Source organism: Podarcis bocagei (genome assembly GCF_964188305.1).
Source record: "Podarcis bocagei genome assembly, chromosome: 7".
In the NCBI taxonomy this organism is placed as follows: Eukaryota; Metazoa; Chordata; class Lepidosauria; order Squamata; family Lacertidae; genus Podarcis; species Podarcis bocagei.
In genome coordinates, this window is record NC_138132.1 from 3,882,002 (window position 1) to 3,902,252 (window position 20,251).

General features: G+C 49.9%; 1 protein-coding gene across 4 annotated transcripts in view; it reads right to left on the bottom strand.

Moving 5' to 3' along the window:
* VASP (vasodilator stimulated phosphoprotein) overlaps positions 1–14,906 on the bottom strand; it is a 46,672-nt gene extending 31,766 nt beyond the window's left edge. For 2 of the 4 annotated variants that reach the window (XM_081200470.1, XM_081200469.1), the window contains exons 1-4: positions 4,288–4,431; positions 3,537–3,596; positions 2,393–2,446; positions 1,994–2,068 (exon numbers count right to left, since the gene is read on the bottom strand). In XM_081200470.1, the coding sequence (XP_081056596.1) occupies positions 1,994–2,068; positions 2,393–2,446; positions 3,537–3,596; positions 4,288–4,304 (206 nt within the window). In that variant the 5' untranslated portion in view covers positions 4,305–4,431. Of the gene's footprint in view, positions 1–1,993; positions 2,069–2,392; positions 2,447–3,536; positions 3,597–4,287; positions 4,432–14,590 lie in introns of those variants that run through there. The other 2 variants (XM_081200471.1, XM_081200472.1) reach the window with 2 other exon arrangements.
* Between the last annotated feature and the right edge of the window lie 5,345 nt (positions 14,907–20,251).

Genomic DNA, 20,251 nt, shown 5'->3' on the forward strand with positions numbered 1-20,251 from the left:
TGAAGATGATGGATTTTTCGGAGCTAGCCGACCTAACCGGAAGAGTCCGCAACCAGAAGGAGGAGGAGTATCAGGAAGAATGGGATAAATTTAATGATTATTTAGTTAAATTTGTTAAGTTAAATTAACTGGAGATAGCTTGCAGATACTTAATGGGCTTAGGATTTTATTTATGTTAAGTGATGAAGTAATAATGTTTAATCCTATAAGGTGAAGATTTAAGGATGTTAAAGTTTAAGTTAAATTTCATAAAAATTGGGATTTGGAAAACCGTTAAACGGACATGCAATGAAATTCAACCAAGGGGAAGCGAGGAAGTCACTTAACAAAGTTAATAACTGTAATTTTCAATAAGGCTATGATCTCTGTTTGTTTTGTGTGTTTGTTTGTTTTTTATAATATTGTGAAAATCAATTAAAAAAAATTGGGGGGAAAATATACGGTAACCTCTGGGAGCTCAACTCAAACCCGGCTGTCCGAACCAAAACACGCCAGAGGTAGAGGCAGCGAGGCTTTTGAATCCCAGTTCCTGGAAACCTCAAGGGCTGCTTGCAGGTTTTCCCTGGCCCCTAGGAGAATAGGATGCTGGTACCCCTGTCCTGATCCAGCAGCCCAGCTCTTCTAATGGAGCCTCCAGCTCCAGGGGCAGTCTATCTGCGTTCCTAGGTTCGACGGGGTATTTGGCTTCTGCAAGAAAAGGAGACTGCTCCTTTTAGGTTCAGAGGGCAAACAGGACACCCAGTTTTCCTATTTTGGGAAAACAGAGCGAGGTAAGTGGGGGGGGGGGGCGGCAGTGCGGGAAACAGGCTGCCTTTCCCCCCCCCCCTTTACTCTGGCAGAGACTGAAAGAATAAGAATTGGCACCTGGAACGGCCAACCGGAAAAGAGGCGGAAGGAGGGAGGGCGGGAGAGCAAAAAAGCAGCCTTTGCCCATATAAGGTAGACTTGAAGGACAGGCCGGATAATGTGGGAATGCAAGGCGGTTGGAGGCGGGGAGGGGCACAGAGACATCCTGCGCCGTTCCCCCCCCCCCATCAGCAACCTTGCCTAAGCTAGGACAAGCACCCCCAGCCCAGCTCAAAACACATCCTGACATCATCCATCGCCTCCATTCTCTCCCCAAAGCAACCAACTTCCCCATAGGTATTCACAAAGGAGGTTTGTTTGTTTTTTTGCTAGAGAGGGACTTTTCCTTGCCTCCCCCCATCCCAACACAGACACACTCCCCAAATTCCAGACTTATGAGCTGGAAGCATTGCAAACTGATGGGGAGTGGGGGTGTGTGGCTGAGTTAAATTTGGGTCAGGGGGGGTCCAGAACAGAGCAACAGACAAGTAGGTATGGTTTGACTCAGGATTGCTTTCCATGTTACTTTCTCCAACTTGGTTAAAAAAAAGAAAAAGTGGTGGGGGTTTTTCGGGAGGGGGGTGGGAATCGGCAGAGCTGCAGAGCCTTTGTTTTCTGCAGAGGGACAAGAGCGGCTCGGGGTTTGGGGGGGGCTGGAAAAAGACATTTATAATGGGCGTGTGTGTGCATTTTGGACGGCGTTCAAAGTCGTTTGGAATTAGCCTTGTAAACATCCCCCCCCCTCCCTGAACGCTGATCATGCACAAGAAACTGTCAGCTCACTCCCAGTTGGAGAGGGCGGCCCAAGATGGGGGAAGAAGTGACCCCCCCCTAAAAAACACACACAATGATATTCCCTCCATCAGTGCACTCCTGTCATTGATATATATGGGATTTTCCCCTTTCAGAAATCTTAATGTGTTGCACACAAGACTTTGCCCCTTGTGTGCCACCCCAGGAATTTTTTTCCCTGCTGCCCCCCCCCAAAAAAAAAAATTAGCAGAGGGTGGCAAAGGGGAGCAGGGAGCTCTCAACCCTTCCAATTGGGACAGGGAGATTCCCTTATCCTGAAATTCAAAGCCCTTTGCTACAGCTCAGAAGAGCATCTGTAGTGTCGCACCCCCCCCAAAAAAAAATTCAGTCGCACCTTGGTTTCTCTGCCTGTTTCACTTCGACTTTCTTAGCGGGTTCCGGGGCGGGAGATTTCTTCCCCAGCGTGATCCTGCCAAAGGGAAGCATATTCCTGGTCTCTGGGGGGGGGGGTAGAAGCCTAGGGAGACCCCCCAGGAGAGGGGGGGGTTTGAGGGTGGTCCTCAGCCCCCTCCCAACCAGGCCTCTTGGGACGATGCATAAGGCGGCCGCAGAAGGACGATGTTTCCAGGCCTGCAACTGCAGGTCCAGGAGAAAAATTAAAGAGCTTTGCCCCCCACCCCACCCCAAAAATGCATCTTGCAAAGGGCAGAAGTGGGGGGCAAACCAGCCCCACTCTGCGCCCTGCCATTGATAACTCCCTGCCCCCCACCCTGACCCAAATACTCATCCGCACTTGAGTTGCGTCGAATGGTGTTGGTCTTTGGCCTTGGGGGGGTCGGGAGCCTTGCTGGAAACGGAGAAAGTCAAAGGTCACAGAATCGTGGGAGGGAACCTCAGAGGTCATCCATCCCAACCCCTGGTGGAAAACCTCCATTGGTGGGGAAATCGCCACCATCCGAAGCCAAGGTCTCCCAACGGAAGCCAGAAAGTACCCCAAACTCCAGGGATCAGTCTGGAAAGGAGTGGGTGGGTGTGTTTAAAACCATTCCTAAGAGTCAGAAACCGGAGGCCTTTCTACTTGGAATAATAGGAATGGAACTGCCCCAAAAAAGACTATTTTGTATGCCGCCACAGCGGCCAGACTGCTGTTCGCTAAAAAGTGGAAATCCCAAGAAATTCCAATGGTGGAAGAATGGCAGGTGGAAATGTTGGACTTTTTGGAGCTAGCCGACCTGACTGGAAGAATCCGCGACCAGAAAAAAGACGGGAAGCAATTTAAGGACTATTTAGCTAAATATTGCAATATAAATACTTAGAAGTCACATGAAAAGTACCAAACAGGCCGAGGATTAAAATAAGATTCAATTGTAAGTAAGTTGGATCTAGAATATTAAGGAAAGAGAAGAAGATAGTCAATTGTTGGAAATAATTTTAGTTGAAGAATGATATTGGAGAGCTGTTATATGGAGATACAATGAAATTCAGAAGGGAAAGATTCGAGGAAGTCAATTAACAATGTAAGATAACTTGGGTTTTTCAAGTGATAGGTGTTTAAATTTTTCTTGCTTTTTTTTTAGTATTGCAATGTGTTTTCTCTTGTGCGTTTTCTTTTTTTCTATGTTATATTTATTATAATTGTGAAAAACTTAATAAAAAATTTTGGGGGGAAAATAAAATAAAACTATTCCTAAGAGTCAAATTGCAGGGGGGGGGGGGGCAATTTTCAGGTTCCAGCCAGGGGCAGGTCCAAAACTTCCAATATTTATTTTTTTTTGGGGGGGGGAGATTGCTTCCATCCCTAGGAAACACAAGGTTCTTGGGTACCACTTCTCAAAGGCCTCTGCAGGTTTTGTGAGATCAGGGTGGGCACCCCAGGATGAGGAAGTTTTTTTGGGGGGGGGCTACATGTACCCCACACAGGCCCAATCCATCCACACCTGAGTGCTGTGGCATGCATCTCCACTTTGGGCTTAGACGGCGGGTCAGGAGCCGGAGATCTGCCAGAGAGCAAAAAAAACCCACTAAGGTTGCCTATGGCGAACGGAGGGGGGAGCAAGGCGACCAGCGGTGGTTCCCCCCCCCAAAGTGCTGGGAGCAGCCAAAAGCCAGGCCTTGGGGTTAGAGGGGTAGGATGAGCCTAAATCTTGCCTGTGCTCACCCCTGGGGAGCATCAGTAAGGAGGTGAAAGGGGGGGGGGGTGTTCCAGAGGCTTATCCCCCCAAAAAAAACTCCTTTTCTTCCTCCTCCGCCCCCCCCAGCAGCCTTGTATTTGAGACGGCTGAGTCACTTCCTGAAAGGCGCGCAGCTTTTCCGGCCTTTTCCAGCTCAGGACAATTTGGGAAAAGGGGGGGTGGAGGGCCAGCAAGACTTAAGACTCTTTGGTGGGGGGGGCAAGGAACACCCCCCCCCCAAAAAAAACCAGAACTGACAGAATATCAGGGCTGACCTTGGATGAGAAGGTGGAGGAGAGAGAAAAGGGACAGCTGGTCATGGGGTTGGGCGCAATATGGGGGGGGGAGAGAAGGGGCTGCAATCCATGTCGCAGTTTCATGTTTAGCGGGGGGGGGGCAGGGAGAGCATGGCGGCATTTCCAAAGGGCAGAATCCGACCCTTGCTTGCTGCCCTACACCCAGGAGGCCAGCAGAGCAGAGGGCCCAATCCGAGGGGGGGCGGCCGGCGTGAAACAACCTTCCAAAGCGGCCCATGATGTCCGACGTGGTGCCCCCGCCGCGCCCGGCCCGGGTGCAGGTCTCTCTGTCTCTCCCACCAGCCCGGAAGACGTGCCAATCGGAACTCAGGGCCGCGTCACAATGCAGCTGGCGCCCGGAACCTGCGACCCCCCCCCCCCAAGAGGATTCCGGCGCTGGGGTGCCCAGAGACTTGGGGTGAGGCCAGGCGGTTGAGACAGCTCAGGATTAGGCCATTGGGCCCATCTAGCCAAGCCTCACAGTGGTCAAATACCCCAAAGAACCTAGGAATATAGACTGCCGCTGTAGCTGGAGGTTCCATAAGAACCAGAGAAGATTCCCACGGGAAACATGCAATCCGGGCATGGGTAGTAGCCATTGAATATGCCCAGCCCGAGATTGGTGGCCACCCACCCCAGCTTCCTGTGGCAGCGAGTTCCACAGGTTAACTCTTTGCAACGGCGGCAGAAGTCCTTTCTTTGTCCTGTGGCGGGGCAACACCCTGGCCCTTAGCTTGCAGAACAAGGCGTCCTGGGGCTCGCTGTTCTGGCCGGCTCATCCCTAGTGTTTGAGGCTGGCAGCATTTAGTCATCAGAGGAATGAGGAAAATGGGGCTTAGCAACCCGGAGCATGAAGCTGCTTCCAGAGCAAAATGAAGTCATGCTTTTAAATGCCGAATCTTAACCTCCCGTGTTCCCTATGAACAGCACAACTGCATCAGAACGCCCCAGGATCCTGCTTCCGACAGAGGACAGCCAAGGTGCTTCTGGAAGCTCCTAAGAAGAGCACACACACAAACACACTTCTGCTACTTTTGTCCTCCGTCCCCAGTACATCAAATTTAGAGGTAGACACTCTCTGAACATGGAGGCTCCATTATCAGTCAATTCAGGGTCTTTGTTCCTGGCTGATGGACCAAACCACCCCCATGAATTTGTCTAATCTCTCTCTCTCTCTCTCTCTCACCAGAAACATTTTTACTTGGCATTGTAGGAGAGGATATTAACAGACAGGACTAGAAATTGTTTTTATACGCAACAACAGCAGCAAGAATATGATTGGCACAAAAATGGAAGCAAGAAGAATTGCCAAAGAAGAATGGCAAATGAAATTAACAGACTCTGCAGAATTAAATAGGAAGGATTCGAAACTTGCGGGATCAGAGATTCTTAGAGGACTGGAGTAAATATCTGAACTATTTGGAAAGCAATTGTGACGAACAGATTACGCTAGTAGGACGGCAAGAACTTCTGTAAGGAGGACTTTGTGAAATATTGCAAGGAAGACTTTGAAAAGAATTATTAGTTAAGGGCAATTAAAAGTAATAGAAAAATTAAGAAATGCAGAACAAGTGATAAAGAACGGAAAATCTTCAGAGGTTGTTGATGGAAGTCTAAAATATTGTATAAGATAAGAAGTTATGTTAAATGATTGTTGGAATTTATATGTTAAAAAATTATTTCACCAAAAGTTCATTTCGGAAGCTGCCTCTCCCCTTCCCACCCCAAACAATGGAGCGTCTTTCTCCTGGAGATGAAATGGGACCTTTACTCGGAGGAGTTCAAAGTATTACCATTGCACTCATTTCAGTGGTTAAGGCTAAGCAGCCTTTAAAAAGAGGAAGGTGGCAGAAGGGATCCCAAAGGGCATCTAGTCCAACCCCCCGGCAATGCACGGTCCCCCATCCAATTTGAAACCCAAGCGGACCCTGCTTAGCTTCGCAAACGTGCTAGCCGTTTTCTTGCTGCGCCACCAGGAGGAGCAGCAGTTGAGGAGTCGTCAGCTGCGATTCCTTCATTGCAGCGGGTTGGGCTGGATGACCTTTGGGGGGCCCCTCCCAATTCTACAGATGCGTGAATTTGCCTTTTGAAAGGCTTGGCTTTAATTGGCATCTCACTGGGTATATGTGTGAGCCCACCTGGTGCTCTCAAACCCCCCCCCAAAAAAGTTCTGTGCCAGCCAGGGCTGATGGGAGTTGTAGTCCAACAAGATCGGAGGGCACCAGATTGCCTTCAAGGCATAGGCCACAACTCCCTGGGAGCCCAAGGGTTAACATCCAGTGGGCCTGCTCTTCCTCTTCCCAGTTGGTCCATGTACACAGTGGAAAAGGGAAATGGGTGGTCAGGCTGCTTCCTGCTCTTTAGGTAATCAGCCAGGACTAATTAAATCGCCTGCAACATCTCAGACCCACAGTCAGTACTAAGCAACTCAAGTCAAGTAACTGCAAAGCTCAGGGGTCTCTCTGGACTCCTGCCTGGGTTGCCCATTTTACAGATTGGGAAAGTTAAGGCAGAAAGGGGGAAAGGCTGAATCTCAAACGAGACATGGCAGGCACACACATGTGAGCACATAGACAGGTTTTTTTGTTCCTTGTTAAAGTGAAAAAATGAAAATGCGGTTGGCACTGTGATCTAACCACAGAGCCTAGGGCTTGCCGATCAGAAGGTGACTGGGAGCGGCCACCGAGACCACAAAACACCGGTCCTGAAAGACCTACATTGGCTCCCAGTACGTTTCCGAGCACAATTCAAAGTGTTGGTGCTGACCTTGAAAGCCCTAAATGGCCTCAGTCCAGTATACCTGAAGGAGCGTCTCCACCCCCATCATTCAGCCCAGACACTGAGGTCCAGCGCCAAGGGCCTTCTGGCGGTTCCCACCCTGCAAGAAGCCAAGTTACAGGGAACCAGGCAGAGGGCCTTCTCGGTGGTGGCACCCGCCCTGTGCAACGCCCTCCCACCAGACGCCAAAGAGAAAAACAACTATTTTACTTTTAAAAGACAACTGAAGGCAGCCCTGTTTAGGGAAACTGTTAATGTTTGATGCAATACTGTATTTTAATATTGTGTTGGAAGCCGCCCAGAGTGGCTGGGGAGACCAGCCAGATGGGCGGGGGTATAAATTATAACAAAATTTATTATTATTATTATTATTATTATTATTATTATTATTACAGATAGGTAGCCGTGTTGGTCTGCCATAGTCAAAATAATAAAATTCCTTCCTGTAGCACCTTAAAGACCAACTAAGTTAGTTCTTGGTATAAGCTTTCGTGTGCATGCACACTTCTTCGTATCTGAAGAAGTGTGCATGCACACGAAAGCTTATACCAAGAACTAACTTAGTTGGTCTTTAAGGTGCTACAGGAAGGAATTTTATTATTATTATTATTATTATTATTATTATTATTATTATTATTATTATTATTATTATTATTATGTACTACCCAACTTCCTGTTGGCCTGGTCTACCTCACAGGGTTACTGTGGGGGATTAAATGAGGCTGGGTTTAGGAAAAGCATCCACCTAAGTCCTTCACATGAGACTTCAACGATTCAGTCCTTGCAATGCAAAACTTTGAGCTTAGTAGCTAGCTGAGCAGGGGGTTGGACTAGATGACCTTGGGGGGACCCCAGCTCTATAGTTCCATGTTTCTAAGCATCTTCGTTCCCCAAAGTGGCTGAGGGAGGGTTTTCGGGGGGGCATGCAACATAACGCCCCCTTGACTCCCAGACAGCTGGAAGCCTCTCAGCTGTTGAAAGATACCAGAAAGAGACCCCAAGTAGCAGACATTTGGGTGGGGGGGGGGAGAATATAAAATCACCAGTTGCTGCAGCTGCTGAAACTTCTCAGGCCTCCCCCACAGCTCTAACCACTAGGCGCTGCATGAAGACGCAAATAAAACCCTGGCCGGCTGCTGAAATCTGCTTCTCCTACCCACAGCTTTCAGTGCTGACGTGGTCCCCGGACATGGAAGCGAGGAAAGCTGTGGGTTTTCAAGGGGTCAGGAAGGTGGGGGTTGTTTCTGCACAGCTGCAAGTGCAGCAACGCCCCCCCCCCCACTGCCATGACCCAGACCCGACAGAAAACTCAAGGGGTGGCTGAGAGCTCTGGGAGTCAGGATTCCTGGAGGGCTCTTTTGCACCTTGCAAAATGCAAAATAAAGGCTTTGCAAATGAGAGGGACAAAAGGGCCTTTTGTGGTTTTGTTAGAAGAGGGGAGAGGTGGATTCGATGAGGTCCTGGAACTCAAGGATTCTCTAGCCCCCCCCCAAAAAAAAATGCAAGGTCATCGGTGCCAGGAAACTCTAATTGCTGATGTGCTGCGAACAACCTCAATCGTCTGCTGAGAAAGGAATAAAAACCTCCCTCCCCTATGCTAACCGCAAGGATGGAGGTCGAGAGCCACTGATGGGAGCTGGGTTCGAATCCCCACTCAGCTGAGTGTGTGACTTTGGTTCAGTCACAGACTCTCAGCCCAGCCTACTCCGCAGGGTCGTTGTGAGGACTAAGTGAGGAAGACACCACCTCAGAAGAAAGAGGCAGGGGAGGGGGGAATATATAAATGTAATCGTCAAAGATTTCTCAGTATATACCCGAGAGTCAACGAACGCAGATCTGAAACCGTTCCACATCACGCAACTTCTCTGTGAAATCAAGTTCCTGCCCAGAAGTTTGCAAGACAGACAGTTCAACCCCAGCAGCCTCAGGTCAGCTACTCTAACACAGACCTCCCCGTTGGGCTGTTTCGGACTACAATTCCCATCAGTCCTAGCATACCAGCCAGGGATGATGGGAGTTGTAGTCCAGAACATCTGGAGATGGCACTAAGTACGGGAATTTTGTGTTTAAAAAAGTATTATTGAAAGACAGAGTTATTTAGCCTAAAGAAGCCAGGCATGGGATGGCAGAGAATGATGTTTCAGAGCAATCAGTATTAATGAACGTGGCTGAGTCAGGTCCATCGATTTCGAAAGGTCTATTCTGAGTAAAGCTTAGAGTTGGAAGGGATCTCCAAGGGCCATCTAGTCCAACCCGGTGCAATAATGCATAGAATAGAATCATAGAATCATAGAGTTGGAAGAGACCACAAGGGCCATCGAGTCCAACCCCCTGCCAAGCAGGAAACACCATCAGAGCACTCCTGACATATGGTTGTCAAGCCTCTGCTTAAAGACCTCCAAAGTAGGAGACTCCACCACACTCCTTGGCAGCAAATTCCACTGTCAAACAGCTCTTACTGTCAGGAAGTTCTTCCTAATGTTTAGGTGGAATCTTCTTTCTTGTAGCTTGGATCCATTGCTCCGTGTCCGCTTCTCTGGAGCAGCAGAAAACAACCTTTCTCCCTCCTCTATGTGACATCCTTTTATATATTTGAACATGGCTATCATATCACCCCTTAACCTCCTCTTCTCCAGGCTAAACATGCCCAGCTCCCTTAGCCGTTCCTCATAAGGCATCATTTCCAGGCCTTTGACCATTTTGGTTGCCCTCCTCTGGACACGTTCCAGTTTGTCAGTGTCCTTCTTGAACTGTGGTGCCCAGAACTGGACACAGTACTCCAGGTGAGGTCTGACCAGAGCAGAATACAGTGGCACTATTACTTCCCTTGATCTAGATGCTATACTCCTATTGATGAGGCCCAGAATTGCATTGGCTTTTTTAGCTGCCGCGTCACACTGTTGGCTCATGTCAAGTTTGTGGTCAACCAAGACTCCTAGATCTTTTTCACAAGACTCCTAGATCTTTTTCACATGTACTGCTCTCAAGCCAGGTGTCACCCATCTTGTATTTGTGCCTCTCAGGAATTGCAGCTATAAAGAATCGAAGGGAAGTCCCACCTCAATAAACTTTCAGAGCTGTTTGAGCGTGTCGCCAAGAGCAGAGACAGGAACAAACCAGCGGTAGATGTGGTAAGCTTGGACTTCCCCCCAAAAAGAGCTTTTGACAAAGTCCTACACACCAAAGGCTCTCGAGGGAACTTAATCATGGAATAAGGAGACAATTCTCTAGTGACTCAAAGTCGTCTCACCCTGCGAGGAGTCAACCAAGGAAATGAATGGGCGGCAGTTTCAGAACATGCAGCGCACGACTGACCTCAAATGCTGCGAGACGCAGACTTAAAAAGGGATTGGACCCATGTTTGCAGCCCACTCTTAGCCAGAGCAGCAAAGTGGAGCCTCCATCAACAGCAGCAGCCTACATGGAAACACCGGCTGCCAGGATGTTCAACTTTCCCTTGTGGGCTACTAGAGATAACTGGATGACCGACACTGGAAACATGTCCGGAGGCCAGACTAGGTCATTCACTCTTGAGATAACCAGAACCACAGGTCAGGGGTCACACTCCCCATTTTTTTAAGAAAAGGCAGCATATAAGAGGATCTGGCTGTTACTTTAGGGGTCCTTCCAGAGTTACTGATGAGGGAATCTGCACCCCACTGTCAACATAATACGGCGTTTTATGGCTTAAGTGAGGGCAACAGGTCTCTGGCCTCAGGGCGCTTACAGTCTTAAAATTAATTTAGCCTCCTCTGTGTACTCTGAGACACCCAGAGCTCCCCATTTAAATGAGCACTCAGTGTAACCTCCCCAAATGAATGGACCTAGCTTAGCCATGTCCATGCATTTCAATGGGTATACCCCGGGGGAAGGGACGCAGGTGGCGCTGCGGGTTAAATCACAGAGCCTAGGACTTGCCGATCAGAAGGTTGGCGGTTCGAATCCCCACGACGGGGTGAGCTCCCGTTGCTCGGTCCCTGCTCCTGCCAACCTAGCAGTTCAAAAGCACGTCAAAGTGCAAGTAGATAACTAGGTACCGCTCCGGCGGGAAGGTAAACGGCGTTTCCATGTGCTGCTCTGGTTCGCCAGAAGCGGCTTAGTCATGCTGGCCACATGACCCAGAAGCTGTACGCCGGCTCCCTCGGCCAAAAAAGCGAGATGAGTGCCGCAACCCCAGAGTCGGTCACGACTGGACCTAATGGTCAGGGGTCCCTTTACCTTTACCTTACCCCAGGGAAAACTTAGCCAACAACTCCCTTCCTTCCCATCCCAGGGAAACCTCAGTGCCAGAGGGATCCCCATCTCCAGATCGCGCAAAACACCAGACAGGACTTTTCTCCGAAATCCTCCAAGGATGTCCTACTACATCAGCCGTTTCCAAAATTCTGGGGGTCCCGCACCGCCCCCTTGGTCCCATAAACTCACCCCCAGCATTCTATAAAAAGCATTATTCAGAATAGCGGTTCGCACGGCCCACGATGGAAGAGAATAATAAAATAAAACTCAAAGCAGTGAACGGCACATTTATTCAGAACCCCAATAAAACTATTGAGTTTGATTCATCTGAACAAAGTTCTTGGGCTTGCTCCAGGGACACCAGCTTTTCGAAGTCTGATGGTCATTTGCACCTCCAGCAACACCCCCCAACAAGGAATCCTGCCCACCCCCACTTTGGGACACCCCCCCCAAGTACTACACGCTCCCTTTCTCTGCATTTCCTCCTACTGAGACCAAGAACTCTGTGAGCCCTTCAAGGCTGACTAATTCGGTGGTGATGCTGATGATGGCAGCCCAGGCAGTGATAAATCTTGTCAGCCTTTAAGGCGTCACTGCACTCCGTGTCTCTTGCAGCGAAGATGACAAACTGACCTCTTCCGGGTTGCTTAACCTGCAAAACACACCCTGCCTCCCCCACAACCCCACCTCAACTTTTCCTTCTCGTACTGTAAGGCTGCAGGCAGGGGCTGCCCTTTAAAAAAATAAAATAAAAAATTGCAGTACAGCAACTAGAGCTTGGCTTATAGATAAAGGATATCATAGGGCCCTGTGTTTGATCTGAATCTACTTCCCCTACAGTTCACTTCCTTTTGCTTTTAGGGGATCGGGGCCACAGAAACAGCTTTCCGCTGGATTAAGGAGGCGAGGGGAGAACGGCATTTACACCCCAGCTTTCTCTCCAAGGAGCTCAAGATATGGTTGGCCAACCTCCTCATTTCACCCCCACAACAACCCTGCGAGGTACATCAGGCTAGGAGGCAGTGAATGGACCCCCCCCCCAAGGTGACACTCAGTGGCCGAGTGGGGGTTCGAACCCTGGTCTGACACGCCAACGCCAGTGTTTCCCCAAACTGGAGTCTCCAGCTGTTTTGGGACTACAATTCCCATCATCCCTGACCAATAGCTAGCTAGGGATGATGGGAGTTGTAGTCTACTGCTCTAACCACTGCACCACATTGCCTCTTCCCTTGGTTTGGAACGGCTGGTACCTTCCAACTCTGCAGTTCTATAATTCTATAATCTGGTGACTCGGGGATGGGAGCCGGGGAGGAATCTCTGAAAACTGCCGACTCAGGATGAACTCCTGCAGGCCTACTGACCGCCAGCGCCTCCTCGTCAGCCTAATTTCTGAAGGAGGGGGGCTGCCTGTCTCTCTCCCCTCTTGACCTCAGAACCCTCCCCGTTAGGCTCAGAAATTATCACACGACGACGTCAACGAAGCAGGGGAAAACACTCTGCACATGCTCAAAAGCCCTACCTCGCAAGTCCCAAGATGCAGAAAATGAGGTGGGAGGGCTTAAGACCTACCTGAGACTTAAGACTTAAGATTTGGGGGCAGCTTGAGCCCGGACAACCTTCAGATAAACTGCCTTGAAATAGGTTTACAGTTCCAAACCTGTATTCACTGAGAGAGATGTGGAGGGAGGTGGGGGGTCTTTGGTGCCCCCCCTCAACTTGAGGAAAGGAGCGAAGGGGGCACAACGGGGGCAGGATCAGGGCCCGGATCGCAAGGGGAAGAGAGATTGAGCTTTGGGGTGCCCTCACTCCCTTGCAATAGCTGAGAAGGGGGCACAGTGGTACATAAAGCCAGTCCGGTCATCTTCAGACAAGGATCCGTTCAAGAGGACTGACCACTTATCAGACGTCCAACATTGGCCAGAACCTCTGGGACCCGCCGGACCAGCACCCCAAATTCGGGAAGGGTCTTGGGCTCCAGGAAAGATCACCCTCCCTGTCCCATCAGAGGGGCGGAGCCACCCCCCTCTCAGGAATGCCCTCCTGGGAGAAAACGACTTCCTGTGTCCTTAAAGGGGGGGGGGGTGTTATTTGTTCCTTAGGTGTGCGGCTGCAAGGAACTTAAGTAGCATACACGGATCACAGAAACCAACCTTTGAGGTTCCTCTCCACTCCCAACAGATCAGAGGTGTCGCTCCCCCCTTCGACTTGACCCCTTGCAGCCCCCACCCCAAACCCTGACCTTCAGTCCTCTATTGCAGAACTAGGAAATGCCCCCCTCCGCCCCCAAAAAACTTAAAACTCCCAGCCCAACGCAAAAGGCATGCACAACCCCCTGGGAAAGAAATTGCATTCTTCACAACCCCCCCCCCGCCCCACTTATGGAGGACACGAGGCAGCTGTGGGGCCAATCTATCCTTATCTCTTCCTGCTCCCCCCTTGCCCGGGGCGTGGCTCGTTTCCCTCCCCCCCGGAGGAACTCCCCAACAAACTCCGCTGCCGTCCTGGAAGTCTCCCCCCTTATCTCAAGGGGGGGGGCGAGCGATGAAGTCACACGGAAGGGCGTGGCTTCAGACATCAACTTGGGGTGCCCCCATTCAACCCCATGGGCTGCGTGTGTCCACAGTCATTCCGACAACAGGATTTTTTGGGGGGGGGGGTTGATTGTATCATCTCTTGCCTCTTCCAAAGTGGGGGGCGGGGGAGTGCAAATCTCTCCTCCTATATAGGGGAACATTTTACCCACTTCCGGAAAACACGCTCAATTGGGCTTCAAACAGAGTGCAGAAACGACCCCCCCATTTTAAAAAGAAGCTTCTAACAGTTTCTGTGTTTTGGAGGGGGTGGTGGTAATCTTTGCCACGTGCACCTCTCTCCCAAGCGGTTACAAAAGGAACCAGGAAAACCGCGTAATGTGGGAGGGGGGCTGCCCCAAAACAGCAACCCCCAATGTTCTAGGTTTCCCAAAACAGCAACCCCCAATGTTCTACGTCCCCCAAAATAGCAACCCCCAATGTTCCGGGTCCCCCAAAACAGCAACCCCCAATTTTCTAGGTCCCCCAAAACAGCAACCCCCAATGTTCCGGGTCCCCCAAAACAGCAACCCCCAATGTTCCAGGTCCCCCCAAACCGCAACCCCCAATGTTCCGGGTCCCCCAAAACAGCAACCCCCAATGTTCCAGGTCCCCCCAAACAGCAACCCCCAATTTTCTATGTTCTCCAAAACAGCAACCCCCAATATTCTAGGTTCCCCCCCCAAAGAAAAAAAAACTGCGCTAGTTGCAGCCTCGACGGGAGGGCGGGGACGCGGGTGCCGCCGCGCTCCTTCCTTCGGAGCAGCCTCGGCGTGCCGCCTCCCGTTTCCCCGCTTGCTCCTTCCTCGGGGCGGAGGCCCACGGGGAACCCAGACGGCGCCACCCCCCCCCGAAATCCCGGCCCCCGCAGCCCAGACAACAAAGGCTCCCTTCTCCCTCCGCCGCCGCCGCGCCCGGGCAGCAGGTAGCACTAACCGACCTCATGTCTGCGGGCTCCGTGCGCGGCGCCGCCGCTCCTCCGACTGCCGCTTCCGCTGGGCTGCCGCTCGCCCAGACCTGGCTGGGTGGGGACGGGGGTGGGGCCGCGAGGAGGCCGGGCCGGAGACCCGGAGAGGAGGCTGCCGTCGCTGCCGCCGCCGGAGCTCCAGGCTCAGACAGCAGCACCGGGAGCCACCGGCGCCGCAGCAGCGTCCGCTCCGGTCCCCATCCGCCGCCGCCGCCCGCTTGCCTTCCTCCGGCCCGCGGCTACCTCGGCCCGGCCCGCCGCCCCCGCCGGGGGGGCATGGTCCCGATCCTGCCGCGACAGAGAAGGAGGGGAGGCGGAGAAGGGGAGAGAGAGGGGCGCGGGCAGGCGCGCGCGCTCCCGCACCAGCCTCGCCTCCCTCCCTCCCGCGCGCGCCCTCTTTGATGTGGTTACAATGTTGCCGCCCCCGCCCCTCACTTCCTCTTTTTCTTCCCTCTCACTTTTTTCCCCCCTTTGCTACATTTCATTCCGAAATTCCACTCCGCCTCCTCCCCCGCGCCGCGTTTCCACAATGCACCGCTCCGGCCCCGTCTTAAAAGGGGCGCGGCGGAGGGGGCGCCTTAAAAGGGCGATCGGAGGCGGGGGGGGTTGCGGGGGGGGAAGGCGGGAGCGCGCCCCCGATGGGGACTTTTTTTTAAAAAAAAAAATTTTCCACCCAATTTTTTTTTATTGGTTTTCACAACATTATAAAGAAACATATAAGACAAGCAAACATAAATCAGAGCCTTATTGAAAATTACACTTGTTAACATTGTTAAGTGACTTCCTCACTTCCCCTTGGTTGAATTTCATTGCATATCCTTTCAACGGTTTTCCAAATCACAGTTCTTATAAGATTTAACTTAAACATTGACATCCTTAGATCTGCACATGATGAAATTAAACATATTAATTCGACGCTTAACATAAATAAAATCCTGAGCCAATTAAGTATCTGCAAGCTGTTTTCAGTTAATTTAACTTAACATATTTAACTAAGTAATCATTAAATTTAATCCATTCTTCCTGGGAAAAGATTTATAATGAATTGAAAAAAATGTTGAAATATACATTTATAAAGAAACCAGAGGCCTTTCTCCTTGGAATAACAGGTTTGGAATTGCCCAAGAAAGATGTTAAATGATACTCCTCCACCTTCTGGTCGCGGACTCTTCTGGTTAGGTTGGCTAGCTCTGAAAAATCCATCATCTTTATCTGCCATTCTTCTATCGTTGGTAATTCCTGGGTTTTCCACTTTTTAGCTAATAAAATACATGCAGCAGTTGTGGCATACAAAAATAATTTAACATGGATGGGGAGGAGGTTTGGGGTGGGGCGTGGCGTGGCGCTTTTCCGCTTGGACAGATGTTTCATTTTTTACTGCTCTCTTTTAATAGGGTTGCCATATTTTGCAAAAGCGAAAAAGAGGACGCATTTGGCAACTTCAGCTTTTAACTATGGATCATCATCATTTTTAATTTGTATACCGTCTTCGTATCTTACAGTACTCAATGCGGTTTACAAGCTGAAGAAACGAAATGTGTACATAGTACAACAATCTAATGTGATACAAAAAATGTGATAATAAAGCATAACTTTAAAATAGGCAACCTACATTAAAAAAGTAACATTCAGCAATCATTAGAATAGTATAAAATAATAATGTCAACATATAAAAGTTAAACAGAAATCCGCCCAACAGTTACAATAAATAATATCTAAACTATAATCAATAAAACAATGGGAAGCCACAGTACATAAAACAATACAATACACATTGAGAAGCAGAGACTAGAGGGTAGACTCTGCGCGTGGAAAAGAGGACGCGTCCTGGGAAAAGAGGACATATGGCAACCCTATTTATATCTATATTTGGTGCTGATGATGCCAGGGTTGCGGGTTCGATCCATTTGCAGAGGGTTCGATTCATTGCAGAGAGCTAGATTAGATGAGTCTTGGGGTCCCTTCCAACTCTTCCATTCTGTGATGATCTGGAGGGACACAGGTTTCCCGTCACCGATGGAGAAGACCTGTGAACCTGAAGATCTGGGGACATAGCGCTGTACAGCTGGAAGGGGCCCCCCAAAGGCCATCCAGTCCCACCCCCTTCAATATTGCAGGAATCGCAGCTAAAAGAATCCCCATCCGATGGCATTCGCAGCTGGAGAAGCCTTGGCCATCCAAACCTGGGTTTAAAAACTTCTCACGCATACATTGTATTGTTCTAATACATACAACAGCCTTGTCGGGTAGGACAGTATAATTTGTCTCCCATGTTGAAGATAGGGGAGGCTGAGATGTGTGTCTGTGTGTATAATAAAGGTGTATACCAATTTAATAGACCTCTAACCAGTTTACAAAGTATAATGACCAATTACAAGGCAGTCAAATCAACCAGTTTATTACAGTCATAGAATCAGCAGCGACAAGACCTTAAATTTAACAGAGCCTTGCTTCAGGCACCTTTATTATTAAGAGGGTAGGTCAGTTACACCCATACATATGGCCGCTATGACTACACATTAAGCTTTTATGTTATGCTTTTAAACTAGGGAATAATAATAATAATAATAGTAATAATAATAATAATTTATTATTTATACCCCGCCCATCTGGCTGGGCTTCCTCAGCCACTCTGGGCGGCTTCCAACAAAATATTAAAATACAGTAATGCATCAAACATTAAGAGCTTCCTTAAACCGGGCTGCCTTCAGATGTCTTCTAAAAGTCTGGTAGTTGTTCTCTTTGACATCTGGTGGGAGGGCGTTCCACAGGGCGGGTGCCACCACCAAGAAGGCCCTCTGCCTGGTTCCCTGTAACTTGGCTTGTCGCAGTGAGGGAACCGCCAGAAGGCCCTCAGCGCTGGACCTCAGTGTCCGGGCAGACTGATGGGGGTGGAGACGCTCCTTCAGGTATACTGGACTGAGGCCATTTAGGGCTTTCAAGGTCAGCACCAACACTTTGAATTGTGCTCAGAAATGTACTGGGAGCCAGTGTAGGTCTTTCAAGACTGGTGTTATGTTGTCTCGGCGGCCGCTCCCAGTCACCCCTCTAGCGGGAGATAACCAGAGCATGCACCACTCTGGCGAGACAGTCTGTGGGCAGGGAGGGTCTCATCCTGCGTACAGGTGTATTATTGTTGTTTAATAGATTTGTCTACTGCCCTTCATCCAAAGAACACAGGGCAGTTCACAACATGCAGGATCTGGGGCCCACGTGTGAATGCATCAGCATTGTCCAACCTGGTGCCCCTGAGATGTTTTGAACCACAACTCCCACCAGCCTCAGCCAGCCCCAGGCAGAACGGATAAGCCAAAGCTACATTCTGGAGGGACAGAAGCCATTTTGAGGGGGACAGAGAGTGGAAGGTTGTCCTCTTCTTGGTGGGTTTTTTGCCCACTTAGGGGCGTCCTTAGATCTGTCACCATCGTCGGAGGCACAGGAGTCCTCAGTGGCTCTCAAGAGAGCTTCCTTCCACCTTTGGCTGTTCCTTGGCAGGGATGGCTTGGCCATTGTATTGCAGACCTTCGCAATGTCTTGGCTGGACTACTGCAATGTATTCTACGTGGAGCTACCCTTGAAGGCGGTGAAGGTCCTGTGTAAGTGCCTGGAGGCGATTGGAGGATGGATGGTTGCTAACAGATTGAGGTTGAATCCTGACAAAACAGAAGTATTGTTTTGGGGGGACAGGGGGCGGGCGGGTGTGGAGGACTCCCTGGTCCTGAATGGGGTAACTGTGCCCCTGAAGGACCAGGTGTGCAGCCTGGGAGTCATTTTGGACTCACAGCTGTCCATGGAGGCGCAGGTCAGTTCTGTGTCCAGGGCAGTGGTCTACCAGCTCCATCTGCTACGCAGGATGAGACTCTATCTGCCTGCAGACTGTCTCGCCAGAGTGGTGCATGCTCTGGTTATCTCCCGCTTGGACTACTGCAACATGCTTTACATGGGGCTACTGGAAACTACACCTAATCCAGAATGCGGCAGCTAGACTGGTGACTGGGAGCGGCCGCCGAGACCACAAAACACTGGTCCTGAAAGACCTACGTTGGCTCCCAGTACGTTTCCAAGCACAATTCAAAGTGTTTTTGCTGACCTTTAAAGCCCTAAACGGCCTCGGTCCTGTATACCTGAAGGAGCATCTCCACCTCCATCATTCTGCCCAGACACTGAGGTCCAGCTCCGAGGGCCTTCTGGCGGTTCCCTCACTGCGAGAAGCCAAGTTACAGGGAACCAGGCAGAGGGCTTTCTCGTTAGTGGCACCCGCCCTGCGGAACGCCCTCCCACCAGATGTCTAGGAAATAAACAACTACCTGACATTTAGAAAACGTCTGAAGGCTGTCCTGTTTAGGGAAGTTTTTTAATGACTGATGTTTTAATGTATTTTAAATCTCCTGTTGGAAGCTGCCCAGAGTGGCTGGGGAAACCCAACCAGATGGGCGGGGCATAAGTAATAAATTGTTGTTGTTGTTGTTGTTGTTAATATTATTAATTAAGTTGGTTCAGAAACTGCAGCTCATGCAGAGTGAAGCAACACAGCTTTTGGCCCGAAAACAACTCTGCATCCATTATGCAGTTACTGAAATAATAATAATAATAATAATAATAATAATAATAATAATAATAATAATAATAATTTATTATTTATACCCCGCCCATCTGGCTGGGCTTCCCCAGCTACTCTGGGCGGCTTCCAAAAGAATATTAAAATACCATAATGCATCAACATTAAAATGCTTCCCTAAACAGGGCTGCCTTCAGATGTCTGCTAAAAGTCTGGTAGTTGTTGTTCTCTTTGACATCTGGTGGGAGGGCGTTCCACAGGGAAGGCGCCACTACCTTGCTGGCTGCCAGGAAATCTCCTAGCTTTGTTCAAGGTATCATTGCTGAGGTCTGAAAGTCTAAAGGGCTTAATAGGAACCAGGTAACCTCAAGGTCCACAAATGACAACATGTTGGAGGTCCCAAGTCATAAGGTCATTAGATTGGTCTCAACTACGGCCAGGGCCCTTTCAGTACTGGCCCCGACTTGGTGGAACGCTCTGTCACAAGAGACCAGGGCCCTGTGGGACTTGACATCTTTCCGCAGGGCCTGCAAGACAGAACTGTTCCGCCTGGCCTTTGGTTTGGACTCAGTCTGACCCTTATGTTTCCCTCCCCTTATGGTCTTGATCTATGGGCTACTTTTAAAATGAGGCTGCATTTTAACCTGTATTTTAAATTGTCCCCCCCCCCCATTATGCTTTTACTGTAATTTTACTGGTGTTAGCTGCCCTGAGCCAGGCTCTGGCCGGGGAGAGCGGGATATAAATAAACTTTATTACTATCATCAGCATCATCATTATTAGGGACCACCTTGTCCGCCTGTATACCAGTTCTCCCATAGCCCTTTAGTTCCTATGCAAACTGAGGTCTAGAATCGTCAAATTGGAATGGGTCCCAGGGGTCATCTAGTCCAACCCCCTGCCACGCAGGAATCGCAGTGAAAGAATCTCTGACCGATGGCCATCCGACCTCTGCTTAAAAAGCTCCATTGAAGCAGAGAGCTTGTCAAAGGAAAGAACTCGCGAGGCTTCAACCACCATCCAGAAGAGGAGATTTCTGATCCGCTCTCTGCTCGCGGGAATGTGGGGAACTGGTT